At 40.0% G+C, this 23,040-nt stretch overlaps 1 protein-coding gene across 1 annotated transcript in view; it reads right to left on the minus strand.

The window, feature by feature from the left end:
* Positions 1–23,040, minus strand: part of LOC131397351 (zinc finger protein 677-like) — a 37,722-nt gene that overhangs the window by 8,127 nt on the left and 6,555 nt on the right. Inside the window, exon 3 of the mRNA XM_058530152.1 lies at positions 19,011–21,171. Within this exon, the coding sequence (XP_058386135.1) occupies positions 19,011–21,171 (2,161 nt within the window). The remainder of the gene's footprint in view (positions 1–19,010; positions 21,172–23,040) is intronic.

The following is a 23,040-nucleotide window of genomic DNA, read 5'->3' on the forward strand; positions in this document are numbered from 1 at the left end:
GTCTATTAAAAAAAGTGTATGTTAATAGTAGGTACTGAGTAATGTAAAACAGAATTAAAAAGAATAACTAAGACTCTTCAAAACATTTTGGGGAAACTAATGCTAAGTCATAAACACTTAAGAAAGAAATCTTGTAAAATATAAAAAACAATATTCACTCCATGACCCCACATCACCAAACTGTAGATATAAAGCAAAGAACACTAAGGGTATCATAAAAAATATGGAACTGATGATTAAATAAATAAAAACAAGGTCATTCAGAAATAACAATGAAATTTAGAAGATAAAAGTATCAGTGGCTTAAGCAAAACCAATTACAATAGACTTAAAAAATCTTGGCATAGGGGCTGGCCCAGTGGCATGGTGGTTAAGTTCACACACTCCGCTTTGGCAGCCCAGGGTTCGCAGGTTCAGATCCCAGGGCAGACCTATGCACCGCTCATCAAGCCATGCTGTGGCAGTGTCCCACATACAAAAGACAGGAAGACTGGCACAGATGTTAGCTGAAGGACAATCTTCCTCAAGCAAAAAGAGGAAGATTGCCAACAGATGTTAGCTTAGGGCCAATCTTCTACACCAAAAAAAAAATTAAAATAAATTAAAAACCAAATAAAAATGCAGGCATCATTCCACTTTATAAACTACTTCAATAAGATGTGTCAAAATTGTATTTTTTGAGGGTGAATGAATAAGAGCAGCACACATATGGGATAAACAATGTGGCATAAACGGTAGTTTAGTCAACAGTCTCCTAGATATTAGGTTGTGAACTTGGACAGTGTTCACCTTAGAACAGGTTCCTACAGCTTTTATTGCTGGCTGAAAGGTGATGATCATATTATGTCTGCACTGTGGGAGACACTGTTTAACTCCACAAAAACCAGAAGGACAACTAGAGGCACTTAGGCTCTCCTGATACTGTCTACATGTCAGCATCCTGGGACATGCTGACCACTCTTCCCAGGGCCTTCAAGAGGCACTTCTGTATGTAGCAGGATAATATTGTAACATATTAGTGAGTCAACGCCCTCCATGGGAGAGTCCACCAGAAGTTGTCCATCACCTAAAGGTGGGTTATCACAGCAGAAAAAGAGGATGAAACTTTAGACATTTGGAATATGTATTTCAAAAGCAAGTTTCAGAGGCAACATCTTAGAGAAGAAAAAGAAATCAGGAAGACTAACGACTTTCTATGTTCCCTGACAGGGAGAGCAGGAAGAGGTAGAAAAATACAACATATGGGAGTAAAATAAGCCTGACTTTGGGGAGTTCTTGAGAAGGGGGTGTGCTATGCCTACAGGCTGTGGGGTGAGGGCCTGAAAGACTGAGATACACTCCCATGTAGCAACGGGGACCAAAGAGAGGATCTCAGTGTCTAGTCTTTACATTACTGCTCGGTAACAGTGTCATACAATCTCAAATTCCACTCCTCTTTACACACGTGGCAAAAAGAGACCTGAAGAGATGGCTGAGGGTCCTGAACAGGCAGACAGGGCTTGACACAGCCCAGTGAGTTTCATGGGACCCCAGATACAACGGAAAAGCAGCTATTTTTTTGGTCTATCTTCCGAGAAGTTCTCCCCAAGACATGAAATGCGAATGCAAACTGAAGAGGTCCTGGGGTCAGAACTACAGAGGCCTCAGCTCTGATCTGTACGGACTGAGAAGCAGGAGAGACCAAGGGGAAAGCCGACACCTTAGAGACAGCCATCTTGGTCTCCCTCAAACCAAGGGATCAAAGTGGTGAGAGGGGCCAGATAACAGTGTGTCGTACGTCATGATAAAGTCTGCCTGCCTCTGCGTGAGCTGGGCATCATGGCACAGTACGAGATTAAACTTTTACACATTAGAACAACAGTGGTAAGTGTCTGTGTGGAGGGCGATTTCTTTTGAGAGCTCATAAGAAATAAAACTTTCATTTTCCCACAGATCTTTCCCAGTTGAAGAGTTTCTCAAACAATATTTAATGGAGCAGCTTACTCTGAACCCATCTGCCTGAGCTCTTATTTGTGTTCACAACTCCATACATCCCCATCTGTCTTCATTTATTCCTATTTTCCCTTCACTCTCCACAGTCCATGGCTGTTTCCCTTGCTCCAAAATGGAGATAATATTCTACGAAAGAGACATTTCAACTTGCAAAGAAGAATGGAACTTAATATGCTATTCTTTTCCAGAACACTTTCCCATCTCTTTGTTCAGCTAAAAGAGAGGACGCGATACACGGGTCTAGAAAAGTATTTCAAAAATCAGTCAACTGACTGCCTCCTGAATGCTAAGGGGTTATTTTAAGTATGCAGGCATCTAGCTCTCTACCAAGAACTACTGGATGAAATGCACAAGGGTAAAAACAGAAAATCAGATATATTAAAAATTTGCCATAAGGTTTTTTGACTACTAATGTTCTAAAACCACCACTAATCAAGCACGAAATAGGCAAAACTTCTGAAGAAAGAGGAAGTTCGAGTCCATGTGCCACATTATGAAGCCTTTGCATTCTGCATCAAAACAGCTTCAATCACTCTCTTAAGCACAGGGATTTGAAACTCAGACAAGTCAGTCAGAGGCAGGGGCTCCCAAGAGACTCTCAGGGGAAAATGCAAGGATATACAAAAGTAGTTACAGACATCTGGAGGCAAGTTCTCCTCACCCAGGGAGAGCAGGTTTCTGTAGTTCTCCAACATCACGTCCCTGTACAAGGCTCTCTGAGTAGGGTCCAGGCATTCCCACTCCTCCTGAGAGAATTCTATGGCCACATCCCTGAAGGTCAACTGTCCCTGAAAGGAAAGCACATTTCACCACATCAACAGGGACAGAGATCTTATTTTGACACAAAATGGGACAAGCGGAGATGCGTAAGGATTGACTTCGCTGGAGTAAGTGTTCTCAGTGATCCATGTAAGATAATTTCGAGCAAGTTATAGTTCTCTAATTTTTTTTAACTGAGGTGAAATTCACATAACAAAGTTAGCCATTTCAAACTACAATTCAGTGGCATTTAGTACATTCACAATATTGTATAAACATCACCTCTGTCTAGTTCAAAAACATCTTTATCATCCCAAAGGAAATCCATTACCCATTAAGCAGTTGCTTCCCACTCCCCTCTCCCCCGAGTCCCTGGTAATCACTAACATGCTTTCTGTCTCTATGGATTTACCTATTTTAGATATTTCATAGCAATGGAATGGTATGAAGTGTGTGACCTTTTATGTTTGGCTTCTTTCACTTAGAACACTTGGTTCATCCACGGTATCATATGTATCAGGACGACATTCCTTTTTTACGGCTAAATAATTTCATTGTATGACTATATCACATTTTATATATCACATTTTATTTATTCACTCACCTTCTCATGGACATTTAAGTTGTCACCACATTTTGGCTAATGTTAATAATGTTGCTATGAACATGTGTTTGAATATGTTTTCAATTTTTTTGCCTATATACCCAGGAGTGGAATTACTGGGTTACACGGTTTAATTTTTTAAGGACCTGCCATGCAGTTTTCTATAGTGGATACACCATTTTCCAGCAATGTATCAGGATTCCAGTGTCTCCACATCCTTACCAAAACTTATTTTCTGTTTTTAGTACAGTCATCCTAATGGGTGTGAATTGATATCTCATTGTGATTTTGAGTTTGCATTTTCCTGATGACTAATTCGTTGAACATCAATTCATATCCGTGTTGCCCATCGTATATCATACGGAGAAATGTCTATTAAAGTTCTTAGACCATTTTTTATTGGGTTGTTGTATTTTAGTTGTTGAGTTGTAGTAGTTCTGTATATATTCTGGATACTATACCCTGATCAGATATGTGAGTTGCAAATACTGTCTCCCATTTTGTAGACAGTGTTCTCACTTAGATGATGTGTCTAAATGCATAAACACTTTTTATTTTGATGGAGAAGAATTTATCTATTCTGTCTTTCTCTCTTTCGCTTTTTGTGTCATATCAAAAAATCCACTGCCAAATCCAAGGTCAGGAAGATTTGCCCAAATGTTTTCATCTAAGAGTTTTACGGTTTTACACCTCACAGTAGACTTTGGTTCATTTTGAATTTTTTTTTTATATGGGGAAAGGTAGAGGTTCAGTTTCATTCTCTTCCACGTTGATATGCAGGTGCCCCAGCACCATTTAAGAGACTATTCTTCTCCCACTGAAAGCTTTTGGCATTCATGTGAAAAAGGAACTTATTATAGATGTATGGGTTTATTTGTGGACTCTCAGTTCTATTGCTCTAATTTATATTTCTATCCTCATCCTGGAACCACAGTTTTGATTACTCTAGGCTTGTAGTAACAACTGACATTGGGAATTTAAGTCCTCCAACTGTGTTCTTATTTTTCACCATTATTTTGGTTATTTGGGGTCCTTACCACTTCAATATGAATTTTAAAATTGGGTTTCCTATTTGTGCAAAAATGGCTGTTGGGATTTTAATGGGGATTCCACTGAATCTTGATAGTACCTTGGGGAGTACTGTGACCTAAACAACACTAAGTCAACATTTTAGGGAGGACACTTCAGAGACAGAGAAGATTAACAATGCCAAAATGTGGACTATTAGGAAAGAGAAAACAGAACAATCCACTAAGAATACGACTTTTACCTTGGAAAGAGCCATTCCTTCTTTCCTCTTCCTCTGAGATTCTCAGATTAGATTATTCTGTATGACAAAAATACGTTGTTCAGTGCTTAGAATCAACACACTGCCTTCCCCTGCCACTGGTATACACATAAGGAGAACCTTAATACAGGGGACAGATGGCCCTTTGCTGCCCACTGTAACAGGAGGGATACAGGGACAGCAAACTACATACAGAGACCAATAAGTAAGTTTTTCACCCATTTCTTCAGAAGGCCCTCCCCTCCTGCAGAAACCCACACACTCTGCTGCAACTGCACTGTCCTTTGTCAGCTGGCAGGGGCGTCAGGAAACTGCCTCATGCAAGTCCCTGGCTCCTCCCTAGGCAGTCAGCATCTAAAGAGCGGCTGATGCAGGACAGGGAAGCATGTCCCCTCCCTCAATCTGCACCAACTCTGAAGGGCCACCCAGCTCCACAGCTCCCTGCTGTAGATATACTGAGGAGTTTAGATTTTTGTCCTGAGGGTCAGGGGGAACCATAAGAGGGCTTAATGCCAGGAGATGACACAATCAAACTTAAGATTTACCCATGAAACACAGAGACGGAGAGAGTCAAGCTGAAAGAGAGGCATGCCTCTATCTCTGAGCCTCTGTGCCTGCTTCTTCCTTACTGGTTTTCATTTTTTTGGGAAGACTGGGACACACTCCAAATTCTAATTCTAACTGGGCACCCTCTCCCAGAAAACTGCCAAATGCAGACACACGCCCAATTTTGAAAATCATGTCAGGGATCCCATTTGCTCAGGCTCAGAACTCCTGGTCTACTCTATCATCTCCATGTTACAGGTGGGAGCACTAAGGCTCAGAGGGGAGAAAGTTTACCAAGTTACTCTGAAGAGGTCTGAGTTCAGTGAGCAGAAGGGGCTGTAAGTTATGGCCTGGACAGGGCAGTAGAAAAGGTCTCTTCTAATTCCAGATTACATTTCATATTCTTGAGCAAGAGAAGATTCTCTTTCATGGCTTTAATCAAAGGCAAGTGTTTATTTCCTGTTTTCCAGAAAAATATTTAAAAAATGAACGTTACAAATAGTTATTAGTCTTGAAAAACATGAAAGAGGGTCACCTGAACATGAGCTCTCAGCACTCTCTTTGTCCTGAACCAATGGGTTCTGCGGGAACAAAGTTCCCCATCCAGCCAGCCCATCCTTCAACATCAGCACAGAAAGGACAAAGGGGACTTGAGGGGAACATCTACTTAGTTGGAGACTTCAGCTCGGAGGTCACCAATTTAAGAGATCACTTCAAGGAAGAAAGAAGCTGCTGACTATTAAACTAACTGGGTAAACTAGGTTTTCAGTGTTAAAAGATTATCAACGTCCTTACCAGATGCATAGTGAAACACTGCAATATTTACAGAGATCAAAGTTTCAATATATAACAGAGTAGAAAGCATGTAAATGTCATACTCAGAACAATAAATTAAGAAGGAAAATAATTTGGAAATTTAAAAAAAGCTAAAGTTAAAACAAGTGAGAGGTACATCAAATTTAGAGAAGAATGACATGAGCCACAGGGACAGAAAGTCCTCCCCCATTTCTTGAAAGGGAAGAGGGTGACCTGGAATTGACTGAGCTGTCTCTGCCCTCAGGGTGGATAGGGGCTGGAAATGGAATTATCTTCCGATGCAATAATTAGAAAATGCAGATGCCTCAAACACCTGGTTTTGTAACTGTCATTATCTTTACAAAACTGAAAACAGTTCAACAAATGTGAAAGTAATTAGGTTATAGAGCCACAAGTCAGTACTTCACAGCTTAATATCCCACATCCAATCAACTCAATACTCGCCCGGGTTTGGGTCCCTGGGTTTCTCCACCGCTCTGGGTTTTGTTCTCTGTATTTGTGTCTCTGTGTCCTTCTGGTTCTCTCCTCTCCTTTGTCCATTTCTGTGCTTCTCTCTCTCTGTTTCTCCTGATCCTTTTGTTTCCCTCCCTCTCTGTTCCTCCTCCTACACGGTTGGTCCCACTTTGTTGCAACCTGTTTCAATCCCTGCGTTCTTTCTCCCTAAATTTTCTGGTGGCCTCTAACTCCATGTATTTCTGCCTCTTTCTCTCCGTCTCTGTTCCCCTCTGCTCTCCCTGGAGGCGGGTGAAGGGCATGTACCCACCTCCTGAGTGAGGACTGGACCACGCAGTTGGGCGGGCGTCAGAGTAAGGTTCTGAGCAGGAAAACGACGCGGCGGGCGGGCGGGGTCCACGCAGACTGAGGGCAGAAAGGCTGGGCGGGCACCTGCCTCAGAGCGACTTCAACGGGAAACGGACGCAGACTCCTGGACCGCACGGAGCTGCAGGACTCGGGACGTCTACGGTGACGTCGCCAGAGGCGAAAGGGACGAACTGAAGCGAGACGGACGAGCGGGTTCAGAGATTTTAACTTAAGTGGCGACCCCGAAACCCGGGTGTGGAGGATGGAGGCCTGAGGACCGGAAAGCGCAATTACCAACCTGAAACACAGACTCACTCCCCGGACTGTGCGCCTTCTGCCGCGCGACCCGCCCCTTCTTCCGCGCGAGCCGCTTCCGGGTGTGCAGGAAACTGCGCGTGCGCCTCTAGTAGGGGCGAGGCAGACGGGGAGGGGCGGCCACAGTGGCCGCTGGGGGCGACGTAGGGGAGGGGCTGGGCGCGGTGTCTGGCGCTCTCCTCCGTCCCTCAAGTTTCCCTGTTGTGTTTGTCCTTCCGCCCCACAGCCACTAGCCCTCTGCTTTTGTGTTTCTTTGAAACTGCTTGGTGTCCTTTGCAGCCCGGCTTCCTACAGAATTACCCGTGTGTCGGCCACTTATCCTGCAAGCAGAGATATTTCCTCTTAGAGTGACAATGAATCACGTGAAAGCTTTTTGACGCGCGGATGGAGCCGCCTGTCCTGTGAGGGGGCGGCTGCGGCGCTGGGCCCTGTGGGGGTGGGGCGGGAGGCTGGGGGGGCGGTGGATCCAGGAACGCCTGAGACCTTGCACAGTTACAACTTCTTGAAGCAAAAGGCAGAATTGTCCGTCTAGGTGAGGGAAACTAGAATGTGACATGAAGTGCAAACTGTACCTGCTTGGAGTGTGCGATTTTATACTAATCCCAGCAGAGCTTAATTTTTTTCTGTTCCGCATTCACTCGGGAGGCAGAGACACGACCCTGGGCTCGGTTCCAGGGACTTAATGGGGCCAGACCCTGGGCTATGGGCATGGAGGGCTGACACGTTGCTTTAAAAGAACAAAATTTGATTGTATGGATAGAAATTAATTTCTCTCTCTTTAATTTAAATAATTATACTAATCCAAAGTTCTTAAAATGAATTAATAATCCAATACCTTTGAGCCTTACTGCATGGCATACGTGTTTTGCTGAAGTCATTAGTTACTAAATATAATTGCAATTTCAATTAAAAAATTTATTGTTATTTGGAACAGTATTCTTAACTTGAACATTAAATTAGATAAATTAGATATTTTGTCTTTTTTTCCTGCTTCTCAGTGTTTTATGTAAGGTGCAGATAATGACATAAAAGTTGGTCTCTTTTGGAGATATTTGGCTTTCATTTTAACTAATGAAATATCAGTTTTGAAATATTTCCAGAGACATGTGATAAGGCTATCTCCTTAGCGAACAATAAATGCAAATAGTATTACTAGTTTTTCACATTTGCAACAGCAGCTTTTACACCCTTAATTTTTAATTTGAAATATGTGAGTTAATAGCTCCTTTCCTGTTCCCTGTGGAAAGTTTGAAGGTGGTGCTGGGTGGATTTTGGGTCAACCAAATCACAACTATATATGCTCCAGAAATTTCTGAAAGGTTATTTTCAATAAACAGCACTCTTCTGTTTTCCCCAGAACTAACACCAGTGTCTCAAACTTCTAAGGGTTCCCCCCACCCATTATTTTGGTGAGGTTTTATTTCTTTAAGTAGTTAAATGCTTGGACTCAGATTGAAACTTTGAAAGATAAATTTCTCTTGGGGAAGAGAACAGAAGCAACCCTTCTCCTGTCCCTCTCTCTCCCCAGGCTCCCTGTGCTGAGCTCACTTACCCTGAGCTCTGGTCGCTCCATGCAGACTGACTTTGAAGTGGATCTCCATGGAGTCAGGACTGTGCACCATTTCGGGTCAAGAAGTGCTGACATCTGAACTCCCCATCTAAATGTTTTTCAGCCACTTTGCCTTACATGGGGGCCCCTAACTCACATTTTTAATCAAATATTCTCATCTTGTATTTATATATGACATGTGCTTGGTAATTTTCCTGACCAGCTGAAGTGATTTCTCTTGGACCTAGACAGGAACTTTATTGGTTGGAGGCTCCCATGCTCCCCAAAAGAATCTGAGCCCACAAGATGGTGTCTGAGTAAACAAAGGTGTGGCCACCACCTTGTGGAATTAGATATCATAAGATGTGAGGAGTGAAAACACTGAGATCGGATTTTAGTATAATTTCTTGTATTTATATTTTTATTAATATTGTGATAATTACTAAAGGGAAACCTCCTTTAAAATGGAGTCAGGAGGCCAGAAGGGGAAGCTCCCACAGAGTACCATTGGAGGTAAATTACAGGAAAGATAGTCAATTACAGACTTCACCAAAGAGAAATCATCAACAGGAATATAGTCAATTACAGACCCCAAAAAAGAAATCAACAGGAAAGAATCATTAATTAGAGGGAGAAATGTACATTGCATCCTAAACAGAAATCAAATACCCCAGCAACTGGGCCCATGAGAAACCATCACCACACCGAACTCTTGCTTTTTTCCAGTGGACTTTCGTTCAAAACTATTACTGCCAATTTCCTCCTTTTTCTCTATAAAATAACGTTCCTCTCTCTTGTTTGCTAAATTAGCCTGTGGATTGCCATATCCTGCACATTCTGATTTGTAATGTTTTGGCTTTTCCTGAATAAATTTGTTTTCCTGGTAACATAACTGTCTCTTTTATTTTCAAGGTTGATATATATATGTCTGAAGTGGGATCTGAAGGAGGCAACCCACAAGAGATGGCAACCCCTGGAATCTAGCTAGGTACCCGTTGTGCTCAGTCCTTACATGAGTCACCACCTACTTTCAGTTTGATGAGTCTCCTTTTGGATTTCAAACTTGCTCCATTGTGTTCTGAACTCTCTGACTTTATTTTAGATCAGGAGAGGCACTGTCCTCTCTGGAAAGGGACTTTGTCCTCCCAGTTCAAAGCTCTGTCCTTGAGTTCAAGACGTTGTCTTTGGAGAATACTCAGTTGTTTCCTGAAGGTAGCACAGTTCCTTTTGGGGCTTGGGCCTGCTGAAAATCTAGGAGTTTTCTTTGATTTTCAGATTCCTTTTGGAATCAGGGCTGGGAATCCAGCAACTTTTATTTTTAGATTCCTTCAGGGATCTGGGCTAGTATTGTAGTGCCTTTCTTGAGTTTTCAGAGGAGATTTTGGAAATGGGGTCCCAGTCATCTGAATGTTCTGAGGAAACCTTCCAAGGATCCTGGCTGGCTGGCTGTGGTTTGGGCTGAGCGCTTCTCAGGGAAGACCAAGAGGCTAGGGCAGGTGATGAGGGTGATTCCCATAAGTGTTCTGAAAATTACAACTCTAATTGATCCAAATCTCCTGTGACTAGTTATTTATTCAAAATAAGAGCAAAAGGATGGACTGAGCCCTAAAAAGTGCTATAGACCAGTGTCAACTGCCCCAAAGAGAAGGACTAATGTTCATTCTCCCACAGCCCCCCCTACTTCCTTGCTTCTCCCTGACATCATTATCACATCGAACTCTGCCTCGTCTGTGTCTGTCCCCAAGTGGCTGATCACAGTTGGAGAAAAATATACACCCAAACTGACTGGTCTCGCTTAATTCCTGGCCCTGTTCCTCTTGCATTTCCCTATTTTTCTATCCATACCTGTCTTCTAGAGCCCCTCAGAAGTCCAACTCATCCTCTTCCATCTTTTTTCTCAAAGACCCTGTTCTTCCACTGAGCCCCTTGAGCAAAGGGAAGAGATCTTCTCCACCTGGCTCACCCCTTGCCTCCAGGCCGGTGCTCTCTACTCAGTATTGACTGAGAAGGGTCTGTCCCTGCTCCTGGCTGTTGCTGACTCTGTGCTGGACCCCAGTTGCCAGCCCCATTCAGTGTCAGGATGGTATGGCATCCTTCCTCCACTGCTTCATGTATTTTTACTTTTTGACAGTTGTTTTGATCAGCATACACAAATGGTAGTGTTGTCTATCTTACACACAAATGGTGATATTGTCTATCTTACACACAGACACCCCCCCCGAAAAACCTTATGTACTCTACTCTGCCATCTTTAAAAGGAAAACTTATCAGTTAGCTACATTTCCACCTGTATTAACTACCCTTTTTCTATGCTTCATTTCAAAGCACAATATACTAAACACTTGTTTATAGTCTTTGTCTTCGATTCTTGCCTACAATTCTCACTTGAACCCCATCCAATAAAGGTTTCACATCCACCATTCCTTTGATATCTTCTTTGCCAGAGTCATCAATGACCTCATTTCTCAGTCCAGTAATCTATTTCCTCTTCTCATCTGACTTGTCCCGTTAGCAGCTTGTTGCACAGTTGATTGCGCCATCTTCCTCAAAAGACTGATTTTCCTGGCTTTGAGAACATCCCAAGGTTATCTTCAATTTTCTTCTCACCTCCCTGTTCACTTCTCCGTTTCCTTTGATGGGTTTTCTCACCTGTCTGGTCTCTGAATGTGGGAGCATTCGAAGGCTTAGACCATTAACCTCTTCTCTTCTTTGTCTATACCCACTGCCTTTCTTCATCAGCTCATCGCATGACTTTCAGCACCATCTACATGTCTCCCAATGTCCCCTCAAGACCAGATCTCTCCCTTGAAGTCTAGTATCCTGTTTCTAGACATTTCTGCTGGGACATCTAACAGGCCTCTCCACCTTACTACGTGCAGAACTGACTTCTTGATCTCCCCCAATTGCGTTCCCTCTGCATCTCCACATCTTGTTTAAGGGCGACCCTATAATTCCTGGGGCTTAGATGAACATTTTGACATGAATATAGAACACGTAAGATATTAGGTTATTTGTTAGTGTTTTAATATATAAGATAAAGAATAAATTACATGTTTACTTAAAATGAGTGAGGGAATATTTGGCTTCTAAAATTCTTTTGAGATACAGAAGAAAAATGTTTGAAGACCAAGGCCCTTCCCGATCAACTTCCCCCAGTGCTTCTTTGCCCTCCTCCCCTGCTTGTCTCCTCCTCTTCGTCCTGCTCCGGCCACAAAAGTGTCCTTCCTTTTTCTGGGGCCAAGGCTGCTACTGCCTCAGCGCCCTCATAGGGGCTGTCCCTCTGCCTAGAACCATCTGGCCCCTCAGATGCAGGTTGCAAACACCCTTCCTCCCCCAGGTTCTTGTTCTGATACCACCTTCTCTGACCACCCTCCCAGTTAACATGCCAGACACACCCTCACCCCCACCACTGCTCCATTTGCCTGCTCTGCATGTTTCTTTCTGCTCCTTCCCCTTCCACTGTCTGGATCCTGGTGACAACAAGGCCCTAAGGGAGAGCGAAGCCACAAGGATGGCTATTAGCAAAAGAGAAGAGATAAGTGTTGACAAGGGTGTGGAGAAAAGGGAACCCTTGTGCACTGCTGTTGAGAATGTAAATTGGTACAGCCATGTGGAAAACAGTATGGAGTTTCCTCAAAAAATTAAAAAATAGAACATGCATATGATCTAGCAATCCCACTTCTGGCTATATGTCAAAAGGAAATGAAATCAGCATCTTCAAGAGATATCTACACTCCATGTGCATTACTGCATTATTCACAATTGCCAAGACGTGGAAAGAACGTAAATGTCTGTTGACAGATGAATGGATAAGGAAAACATGGTATGTATACACAATAAAATATTATTCAACCACAAAAATGAAGGAAATCCTGCCATTTATGACAGAATAGATGAACTTGGAAAACATTATGATTACTGAAATAAGCTAGACAGAGAAAGGCAAATATTGCATGATCTCATTTATATATGGAATTTTAAAAAGTCAAACTCATAGAAACACAGAGTAGAATGGAGGTTACCAGGGGCTGGGAGGTAGGGAAAATGGGGAGATGTTAGGCAAAGGGTACAAACTTTCAGTTGCAAAATGAATAAGTTCTGGGGATCTAATGTATAGCATGGTGACTATACTTAATAATAGTGTATTATATACTAGAAATTTGCTGAGATAGTAAATCTTCTTACCACACAGACACAAAAAATGATCATTGTGAGGTCATGGATGGGTTAATTAACTTTATTGTGATAATTATTTCACAGTGTATATGTATTTCAGATGATCACGTTGTACACCTTAATTATACACAATTTTCATTTGTTAATTATATCTCAATAATGCTGGAAAAGAAAAAGAAAGTGGGAAGTGTGCTGGGCTTGCCTCCTCTAAGTCGTGCTCAAGGCAGGCTTCACATTAGATTGCTGAGGCATTTTGCAATACATCTCTTGTGTCCCCTGACCAGAGATTCTCCTGCCAATAGTTGAGGTGAAGCCCAGGCTCAGTAATATTTGAAGTGCCCCAGGTGATTCTAATCTGTGTCCAGCACTGAGACCAGGTCTCGGAGTCCTCCCATTCCAGAAGGCTGAGATCTGGGCTGAGGGTGGGGGGCTCTGCTCTGCATGGGGTTTGATCAGGGCCAGGTCTGTGACCAGAAGGGGAGTGACAGGTTCAGCCTAGGGGCCCCACTGCTGCAGCTTATGTGTGAGCTTCACCAAGAGGGGGGCAAGTTCTGAAGAAAGTGGTGGAAAAAGTCACTTGTTGGTCTCTGTGTAGGAGTAACTTTCCAGATTGCTTCTAAAGGTTCATGTTGCCTGAGGACGAATGTCAAAAAAAGAAAGAAAGGGAGTCGACAATGGCTCTTTCTCAGATAAAGTAATATTCTTAGTTGATTGTTCTGACTCTTTTTCCTGAAATGCCCTTCTTTAGACTTGGTAATCTCTGCCTCTGAAGTATTATGCCTGACACCTGTTCATTCATTCAGACACCTGGGGCCTTCCCTCAGTCCTTCTCATCTCCACCTAGATTCCATCTCACCATGACCCAGTGATGTGGGACTTGTGAGGTGGCTCCATAGGGCATGGTACTGGGCAAGGCTTCACCCCCATGGATTGGAGGTGAGGTGACAGTGTGGCTGGGCACCAGGGATTGCTTAGCGGCCCCACCTGGAGGCACTGTGAGCTCTCCATAGACCAGGGTGAAAGAAGCTGCACATGGAAGTCACATATTAATATGCACAAATACCTGATAAATTCTAGAAAAGATACCTATAAGGGGAAGTCAGTTCTGACTGTTTTTATAATAAATTTGAAGCTAAATGAGTGAGTCATTGACTTCAAAATCTTAATGATTGGGAATGGAATGGAAAGTTGAGAAACAGACGTAAGTGACAGAGGGTGTTTTATTCTAGCATCAGTTTTAAAACGTGAAATCAACCTAAATGTCTCTCTCGCACCACTCTACTTTGTCTAGGAATGTAGGGTCTTCCTGATTTCATATTCGCATTTGCGTGATTTTGCCTCTGAAACTGGCTTTTGAAATACACATTCCTAGGGTCTGAAATTTCATCTTTTTTTTTTTTTTTTTTTTTTACTGTAATAATCCAGCTTTAGGTGATGGACAACTTGTGGTGGACTCTCCCATCGAGTGGGTTTCTTGGTAAGAAAATTCTTGATAGAGAATTCTGTCACTAATATGTTGCAATATTATCCTACTACATACAGAAGCACTGCTTGAAGATATGCAGTAGAGTGGTATGTCCCAGCATAGTAAGACAGAATTATCATGAGACCCTAAGTGATATGTTTCCGGTTGTCTTTCCAGCTTTGAGGAGTGTCACAAAAGCATCTCTTAAAGGCACTGTGACAGTGTAGATCACATATACTAATGATCATCCCATTTCAGCCACAATAAATAGCATACAAATTTCTCCTGGGAAAACATTGTCCAAGTTCACATCCTCATATCTCTCAGGCTGTCAACTAAACTATTATTCATGCCACATTTTCCATCCCCTGTGAGCACCGTTGTTCATTCTATCTCAACAGGTACAACTTGCAAGCATTGTAGTGAGGGAGCTTATGAAGTTGAACGATGCCTTCAATGAAGTCTATCGTAATTTGTTTTGTTTAAGCCACTGCTACTTTCATCTTGTGTATTTCTATGCATTATATATGAATTTATTTTCATTTAGTCATCAATTCCATTATTTTTGATGATGCTGTTAGTGTTGTTTTACATTTCAAAAGTGTGGGAGGGTTGAATTGGGGAATGGATATTGTTTCATACATTCTACATCATTTCCTTCTCTAGTGTCGAGGATATGGCTCAGCAGCGGTTTCCCTAAATGTTACATGAAATCCAGAATATTTTGAAGATAGTTTTAATCATTCCGTCTACATCTTTTCACCTTAGTACCAAATATTAAGTTAAATTTTTGTTGATTAAATTTATTACAGTATTTAAATTGGATAATTTCATATCTGGAGAATATATGTTACTGTCTTAATCCCAGAAATACCATTAAATTGACTCGCCATAATTTGTTATATAAGATTCATTACTTTTTGTATGGTATGTTTTCAGTTTTCTAGACATCATTTGTTGAGTTTTGTGTAAATTTCACTGAGTTATTATTTCTTGGTATAACTGCTATATTCTAATAATTACTTTCCCTGTCTAGATTCATCATGTCCATGTTGGTACATTGAATTAACAAATACTTCATATTTTAAAGGAAACTTAGCCCATTTCTTGCACTTTATGGACTTCTCCACTGTCGTCTCTAACACCTGTATTTTCTGCAGAAATTTCTAAAGTTCTGGAAATTGCGTTCTTGAGTATACACATGACAACTGTCTTGTTGCCTGGTTTCTTCTCTATCTGAACGTCATATGGAGAGCACCTGGTCCCTTTTCTCCCACTTGCTGGTGCTCTGCTGTTGTCTGGCTCTTATTTGCTGTGTATGTTGCTCACCACCTCTGCACCTCCTCCATGGGTCTCACGTCACTGCCAGGAAATATTTCAGCCTGTTACTGCTGCTACTTACAGTGCCCTGTAATACAATCCTTCCCCACTATGGGTCATTTACTTACTTTCTCCAAAAAAGATACTTATGTTCTTCTCGTGATATTTAGTAAGTCTCATTTATTAAACTTGGAAAAGTTCACATTTTTGTTGATTCATAACTGTGTAACTATTAATACATACAGTAGGAGCACCCCTGACCTCATGTCTCTTTTCTTTTTGTATCAACTTTCATAATATTTTACATTATTTGAGCTTAGTAGAGTTAAAATATAGCACATTTTCTTATTTGCATATAGATGCAATTGATTACCATGAATATTTAAACTCACTTGTTTTCCCCCTATTTTCACATCTCCCCAGCCCAAGGCAAACACCATTCTTTTTTTTCTATGAATTTGACTATTTTAGGTACACCTCAAATAAAGGGAATCATATAGTATTTGTCTTTTTTGACTGGCTTATCCCACCTACTATAATGTCCTCAAGGTCCTTCCACGTTGCAGTAAATGACAGAATTTGTCATCTTAAGGCTGAATAATATTCCATTGTATGTATAGACCACATTTCATTTGTGCATTCGTCAGTCAGTGGACATATGGGTTGTTTCTACCTCTTGGCAACTGTGAATAGTGCTTCTGTGAACACAGGTATGCAAACATCTCTTCTAGATCCTGCTTTCAAATTTTTGTGTGTGCGTTTAGGTATAGAGGCATACTTTGTTGTACTGTGCTTTGCAGATGTTTTTTCTTTTTTTACAAGACCCTCCACCAGCAAAAATACTATGACTTGTTGAAGGCTCAGATGATGTTCTGCAATTTTTGGCAATAAAGCATTTTTTCTTTTCTTTTGCTAAGGATTAGTGGCCCTGAGCTAACATCTGTTGCCAATCTTCCACTTTCTGCTTGAGGAAGATTTGCCCTGAGCTAACAGCTGTGCCAATCTTTATTTTGTACGTGGGTCACTGCCACAGCAAGGCTGCCAACGAGTGGTATGGGTCTGCACCCAGGAAGTGAACCCAGGGTGCTGAAGCCTAACGTGCCAAATTTAACCACTAGGGCAGAGTCTGACTCCAAGTAAAGTATTTTTTAACTAAGGTATGCACACTGGTTAGATATAATGCTATTGCACACTTAATAGGATATAGTGTAATCATAAATTTTATATGCACTGAGAAACCAAAAAATTTGTGCGACTCGCTTTATAGCAATATTCACTTTATTGTCATCGTCTGGAACTGAAGCCACAGTATCTCTGAAGTATGCCTATATATGAAATTTCTAGTTTATCAAAAAAAAATTCTGCTATTCATGCATACATGCATTCTTAAGAAGAAACTCATGAACATTGCTCTTTTCAAATTATTTCCCAAGCACTCCAAGCAGAAAAACTAGATTATGTTCTTTTCATCCTCAGTTCTGAAATTTATTTTCCTAGTATTTTTCAAATGCTAACTATATTTCTATTTTCAAATTATGTAAAGGCACAACCTTTGGATCTTATTTCAGTACACACAAAAAAAACCCATGTAGAAATATAATTATATGGTGTATATTTATGTATAGGGAGGCAGGTTTTAGCAGGGTGAGTGTAAAATTGCACTGCAATGGTATTTTCATTATAGCCACAGAAATAATCTGAAATACACTATGGACTCAACTCATGCAAATTATGAATATATATTTCAAAACCATAAGTTGTATGAATCTAACATGGGAAGAAATTGTTACAGATGCCATTCAACTAGAGAGCCTAATGATGTAGCATTAGTGTTCATTATGAAGCACCCCAATTAAGTGGGAGATGCATGGGTTAGTAGAAGGCACATGATTCATTCAGGGTTACAAAAAAACATTACACTTTATTTAGATGTGAAAGTATAATACATAATAAAAGGATATGAAAATGCAATTCCAATGGCTAAATTTGAAGCTTTTACAAGCACACTCTTTGGCTCTTGTGATTAAACTGTGCTATTATGTTTGTCTCTTCAGTTACCAAAAATAAGACTAATTTTCATTAACCTATGATATACAACACCCATTAGCTTTCAAAAAAGGAGACCACCATTCCCCCTCCATTTGTTCTACCACATATGCCATCCCTAGTAACTCATCATTCTATTCAAGTGAAAATGTCATTTTCTCAATGTCCTGGCCCACTGTTTCATGGTCATCTGGTAGAGCAATCCTTTCCTATAATCATCAACAAAGGCCTACAGTCATAGCAACAAAGCTACAGAAGGGGCTGAGGCCACAGAAAGCATGATAATTTAGATAACAGTTTTACATCTATCCTCTGCCACTCCCCATGCTCTCCAATTTATACATCTTAAAATTAGTGTCATAGTTCTTCCAGGTTCCATGGATATGAATAAACCCAACCTAATGAAGTATGTCCATCTTACTACCAATTCTTTCTCTGAGATCATCATGGTGACAAATGAAAAGCATATAATTAAAGTATAACATCAACAGATCTCAAATGAGGTTGTAACTCATCAATAATAATGTAGTCTTTTTAGGAAACCTCAAATAATTCAATTAAAACATTTTTTAAACTGAAGGTAGACCTTTCCACAGATATCCTTGTTCCACAGACACACATCATCTCATGAATCATAAATAATTTTAACTTTTAATTCTCTGTGGAATTTAACATCTGAGATTGGTTAATCTTCAAAAGTAATAGACTTAGTTCTCTCTAATATGAATATTCTTATGTGCAGTCCACTGAGAGAACTGGTTAAACAATTTATCAGCTTCCTTATATGTGTAATAGTTCTGTCAAGTATGAATGCTTTGGTGTATCATGTGGTCATTGCTTAAACACCTCTACACATTTGTATGGTTTCCATCTTATACAAATTCTTGCATGACCACGAAGTTGTACTTTTTTGACAAAGCTGATTACACTCATTACATTTACAAGAGTTCCCTTGTAAGAATTCTCTTATGGTCCACAAGGCTTAAACTGTGGATACACCTTACCATACGTTACATCTGTGTGATTTCAAGGATGTATATTCTGATACCTAGTGAGGTGTGAGCCCTGGTCACCAGCTTTGGCATATGTATTAATAGTATATGGTTTCTCTCCACAATGGAGTCTCTGATGTTGAGTAAGGCTTGAACACTTGCATAAGTCTTATCTCAATCATATTTGTAAGGTTTTATTCTACCATGAATTTTCTGATGATCCTCAAAGCTTGACCTTTGAATAAACCCACTGCCACTTCCATTAAGTTTATAATGTTTCTTTTCAGTATGTATTTTCTGATGCCTAGTAAAGCTTGAAATTTGGGCAAAAGCTCTGCCACTCACTGCATTTGTAAGGTTTCTCTCCAGTATGGATTTTCTCATGTCTTCTAAGGCCTGCAAATCGGGTAAAAGATTTGTAACACTGATTACATTCATAAGGTTTCTCTCCAGTATGGATTCTCTTATGCTGACTAAAACTTGAATGCTCAGCAAAGGCTTTGCCACATTCACTACATTTGTAGGGTTTCTCACCGGTATGAATTCTTTGGTGAATTGCAAGCCATGACTTTCGACTAAAAACCTTAGCACATTCATTACATTTGTAAGGTTTCTCTCCAGTATGAATTTTCTTATGTTGAGTAAGATATAAATGCTCTCTAAAGGCTTTGCCACACACATTACATTTGTAAGGTTTCTCTCCAGTATGGACTTTCTGATGTCGAGTAAGATATGAATGCTCTCTAAAGGCTTTGCCACACTCACTGCATTTGTATGGTTTCCCTCCAGTATGGATTCTTTCATGCCGAGTAAGGCTTGAATGCCCAGCAAAGGCTTTGCCACATTCATTACATTTGTAAGGTTTCTCACCAGTATGAATTCTCTGGTGAACTGCAAGGCATGACTTTCGACTAAAAACCTTGGCACATTCATTACATTTGTAAGGTTTCTCTCCAGTATGGATTTTCTTATGTCGAGTAAGATATAAACGCTCTGTAAAGGCTTTTCCACACACATTACATTTGTAAGGTTTCTCTCCCGTATGGATTTTCTGATGTCGAGTAAGAGATAAACACTCTCTAAAGGCTTTGCCACACACATTACATTTGTAAGGTTTCTCTCCAGTATGGACTTTCTGATGTTGAGTAAGATATGAACTCTCTGTAAAGGCTTTGCCACACTCATTACATTTGTATGGTTTCCCTCCAGTATGTATTCCTTTATGCCAAGTAAGGCTTGAATGCCAAGCAAAGGCTTTGCCACATTCATTACATTTGTAAGGTTTCTCACCAGTATGAATTCTCTGGTGAATTATAAGGCATGACTTTTGACTAAAGACCTTGCCACATTCATTACACTGGTAAGGTTTCTCTCCAGTATGGATTTTCTGATGTCGAGTAAGATGTGAACCCTCCATAAAAGCTTTGCCACACTCATTGCATTTGTAAGGTTTCTCTCCAGTATGGATTTTCTGATGTCTTCTAAGGCTTCCAAATCTGCTTAAGGATTTATCACACTGAATACATTCATAAGGTTTACCTCCAGTATGGATTTTCTTATGCTGAGTAAGGCCTGAATGCTCAGCAAAGGCTATGCCACATTCATTACATTTGTAAGATTTCTCTCCAGTATCCATTCTCTGATGTCTTGCAAGGTTTGAGTTTTGATGAAAGGCTTTGCAACCTACATCAAATTTATATGGTTTCTCTCCTGTATGGACTTGCTGATGTGTAGCAAGTTTCAAGCACTGATTAAAAGCTTTGTCACACTCATTACCTTTGTAAGGTCTCGGTCCAGAAGGAATTCTCTCATGACTCATGAGGTTTAATCGTTTGCTAAAAGGCTTCCCACCCTCATTATATTCGTAAGATTTTTCTCTAATGTGTGTTCTCCCATACTGTGCAGGTAAAAAAGGATATTTAAAAACCTTGCTATATTTATTACAAATGTTTTTGACACTAGGAGGAATTCTTTGAAGTGGTGAAAGTGAGGAACCATTGTTGACAGACTTCTCAACTTCTCTGCATTCATCAATTTTCTCCTCAGTTTGAAATCTCTGCAGTTCAGCCAGGTGTGCCTGCCAACTTAATTCAGTTCTAGTTTCCAAACACTTTATATACTTGTTTCCAGCATTGCTTATGTGATTTTTCACTTTCAACAAATTCCTTATAAACGGTTCATCATGCATGAAATATTGGTATGTATTACCTTTTACAGAAACATTCTGCTTTTGTAGAAAATTAATTGAAGATTTATCATGTGGCCAATCTATTCTATAAGTTGGATTTTTGTCATGAGTCAAAGGCACTCCTTTGTAATTTCTTGCATCATATCCCCATTCATTCTGATGCTCATGTATGTTTTCCCAGACTTCCTTGAGGTCAAAATTGTTGATGCTATGCCTTCCATTGCTTTCCAATATCATTAAATGGTAGAATTCTCCTTTATCAATGTCCTCTCTTGGTGATAATCCCTTTATTGCAAATCTAGCAGAAAGGTTTCCTATTACGAGTTGGAAGAGAAATGTTTTATATTGAATTAGATCACTGTACAAAAATTAATACTTAAACATAGTTATGAAATGTCTGAAGCATTCTCTTTAAACACCACTGTGATATACAGATTATTTAAATTTTCTTTTCATAATTTTTTCCATATTTTCTCTGATCTTTGATAACAGGCTTTCAAAACACACATTATACACCATACATATTGTCTGGCTATATAACCAGATAAATAAATGATACTCCACAGTTAGAGAGTCTTCCCTAACTCTTAATCTTTATAATAAGGTGTGTTCATAGGAAGCAAGGAAAAGATAATAAAAAATGTATATCACAATAATAATAAATAAAACATTTTCATAACCCACGATAAATATAGCAGGTAAGATAATGAGTAACCACATTCACACAAATTAACAGTCTCTGGAATGCTGAAGAATTCTTTCTAAAGAAAGAATTTACATCCCAGAAGGAGCAATCAGTAGGAAAAAGGAAAAATATGTTGAGAATCAATGAATTTTGAAATATCAGTTTTAGGTAAACACACATTATTATAAAGATTAAGAATTAGGGAAGACTGTCTGAAATCTCAATTATGATTTCATGCCTGCAGTTATATAATAGTACATAGATCAACTCTCTAACTCTGGAGTATCATTTAATTATCCAGTTATGAGGTCAAAAATAGTAGGTAGGATGTGCTTTGAAAACTTTAAAAGTCAAAGAAAACATTAATATAGAAAAAAATTACAAAAAGACAACATACAAGATATAATGCAGTGTATGTAGTGTGGGGAGGGGCAGGTCCTGTGGATACCGGGGTGCTTGGGTACTCAAACTTAACAGACACAAAAGTGCCAGTACAGTTCAATTAGATCAATGAAAGAACTGAGGAAAGGCCAGGACTGGGATTTAGAACAGGAAGAGTGCAGGTCAGAGTAATGGGCAGTGTGGGAGCAGTGCTTGTGCTTGCAAATCTATGGGACTATGACTGTGCTATGACAGCTAAAATCTTGAGCTTGGAAAAAGAGACACAGTCATTTAGCAAGAGGTGTAATACTGACTCATTCTGTAGGAACTATACTATGGGAATGAGGCAAACGTGGAAGAAATTAAAAAGGGAGACAGTGTGGTGTTCTGGAAAGAATGTATGTTGACTTTTAGGGCATTATTTGTTCTAAAAATGACCAAACTAAATATTGCACACATTCCATTTCTAGGCATATACTCAAGAGAGTCATGCATATGTTCCAGAAGACATGTACAAGAATGTTCTTGGTAAGACCCAAAAGCAAAAACCTGGAAATGATGACCAAGAGAAGAATGGACAAATTTGCTCTCTATGAACTCATATGGATGCAATAAAACTCTCTCAAGAGTCCAGCAATGAAGGGTGACCACGGGTGCTGGATGATGTCTGACTGCCGGGCACAGAAGCTGTATGACAGAAAAAAAGTTAGCAGGAGGCTTTTGCCAAGGTTTTAACTCTTTGGGGATGTGATTAGATTTGGTAAAATATAACTTGTGAACTATATTACATATTTTTAAAAATAGAAATTTATCAATTTTGCCACATTAAATTTATCAGTCTGTGTGTCCTTGTTTGTTATATGAAAATATGAGAGTCCTCATTTTGCTGCAATATTTTAATTATTTGAAATCATGTCTTTGGAACTTTTCATATGACAATCCAAGACACATAGGAGACAGCACATGAGAAGTGCTCTTACTATATGTATTAGCAGATATATAGTTATTATCATTATGAATGAATAGAAATTAATATGCACTGATCAAAAAGTAATAAATTCTGACTTCACACACATCATAAGAAAGCAGTACCCTTAAGGGGCATTACTAAATGAGC

The sequence above is a fragment of the Diceros bicornis genome, chromosome 34 (genome assembly GCF_020826845.1).
Source record: "Diceros bicornis minor isolate mBicDic1 chromosome 34, mDicBic1.mat.cur, whole genome shotgun sequence".
NCBI classification, from domain to species: domain Eukaryota; kingdom Metazoa; phylum Chordata; class Mammalia; order Perissodactyla; family Rhinocerotidae; genus Diceros; species Diceros bicornis.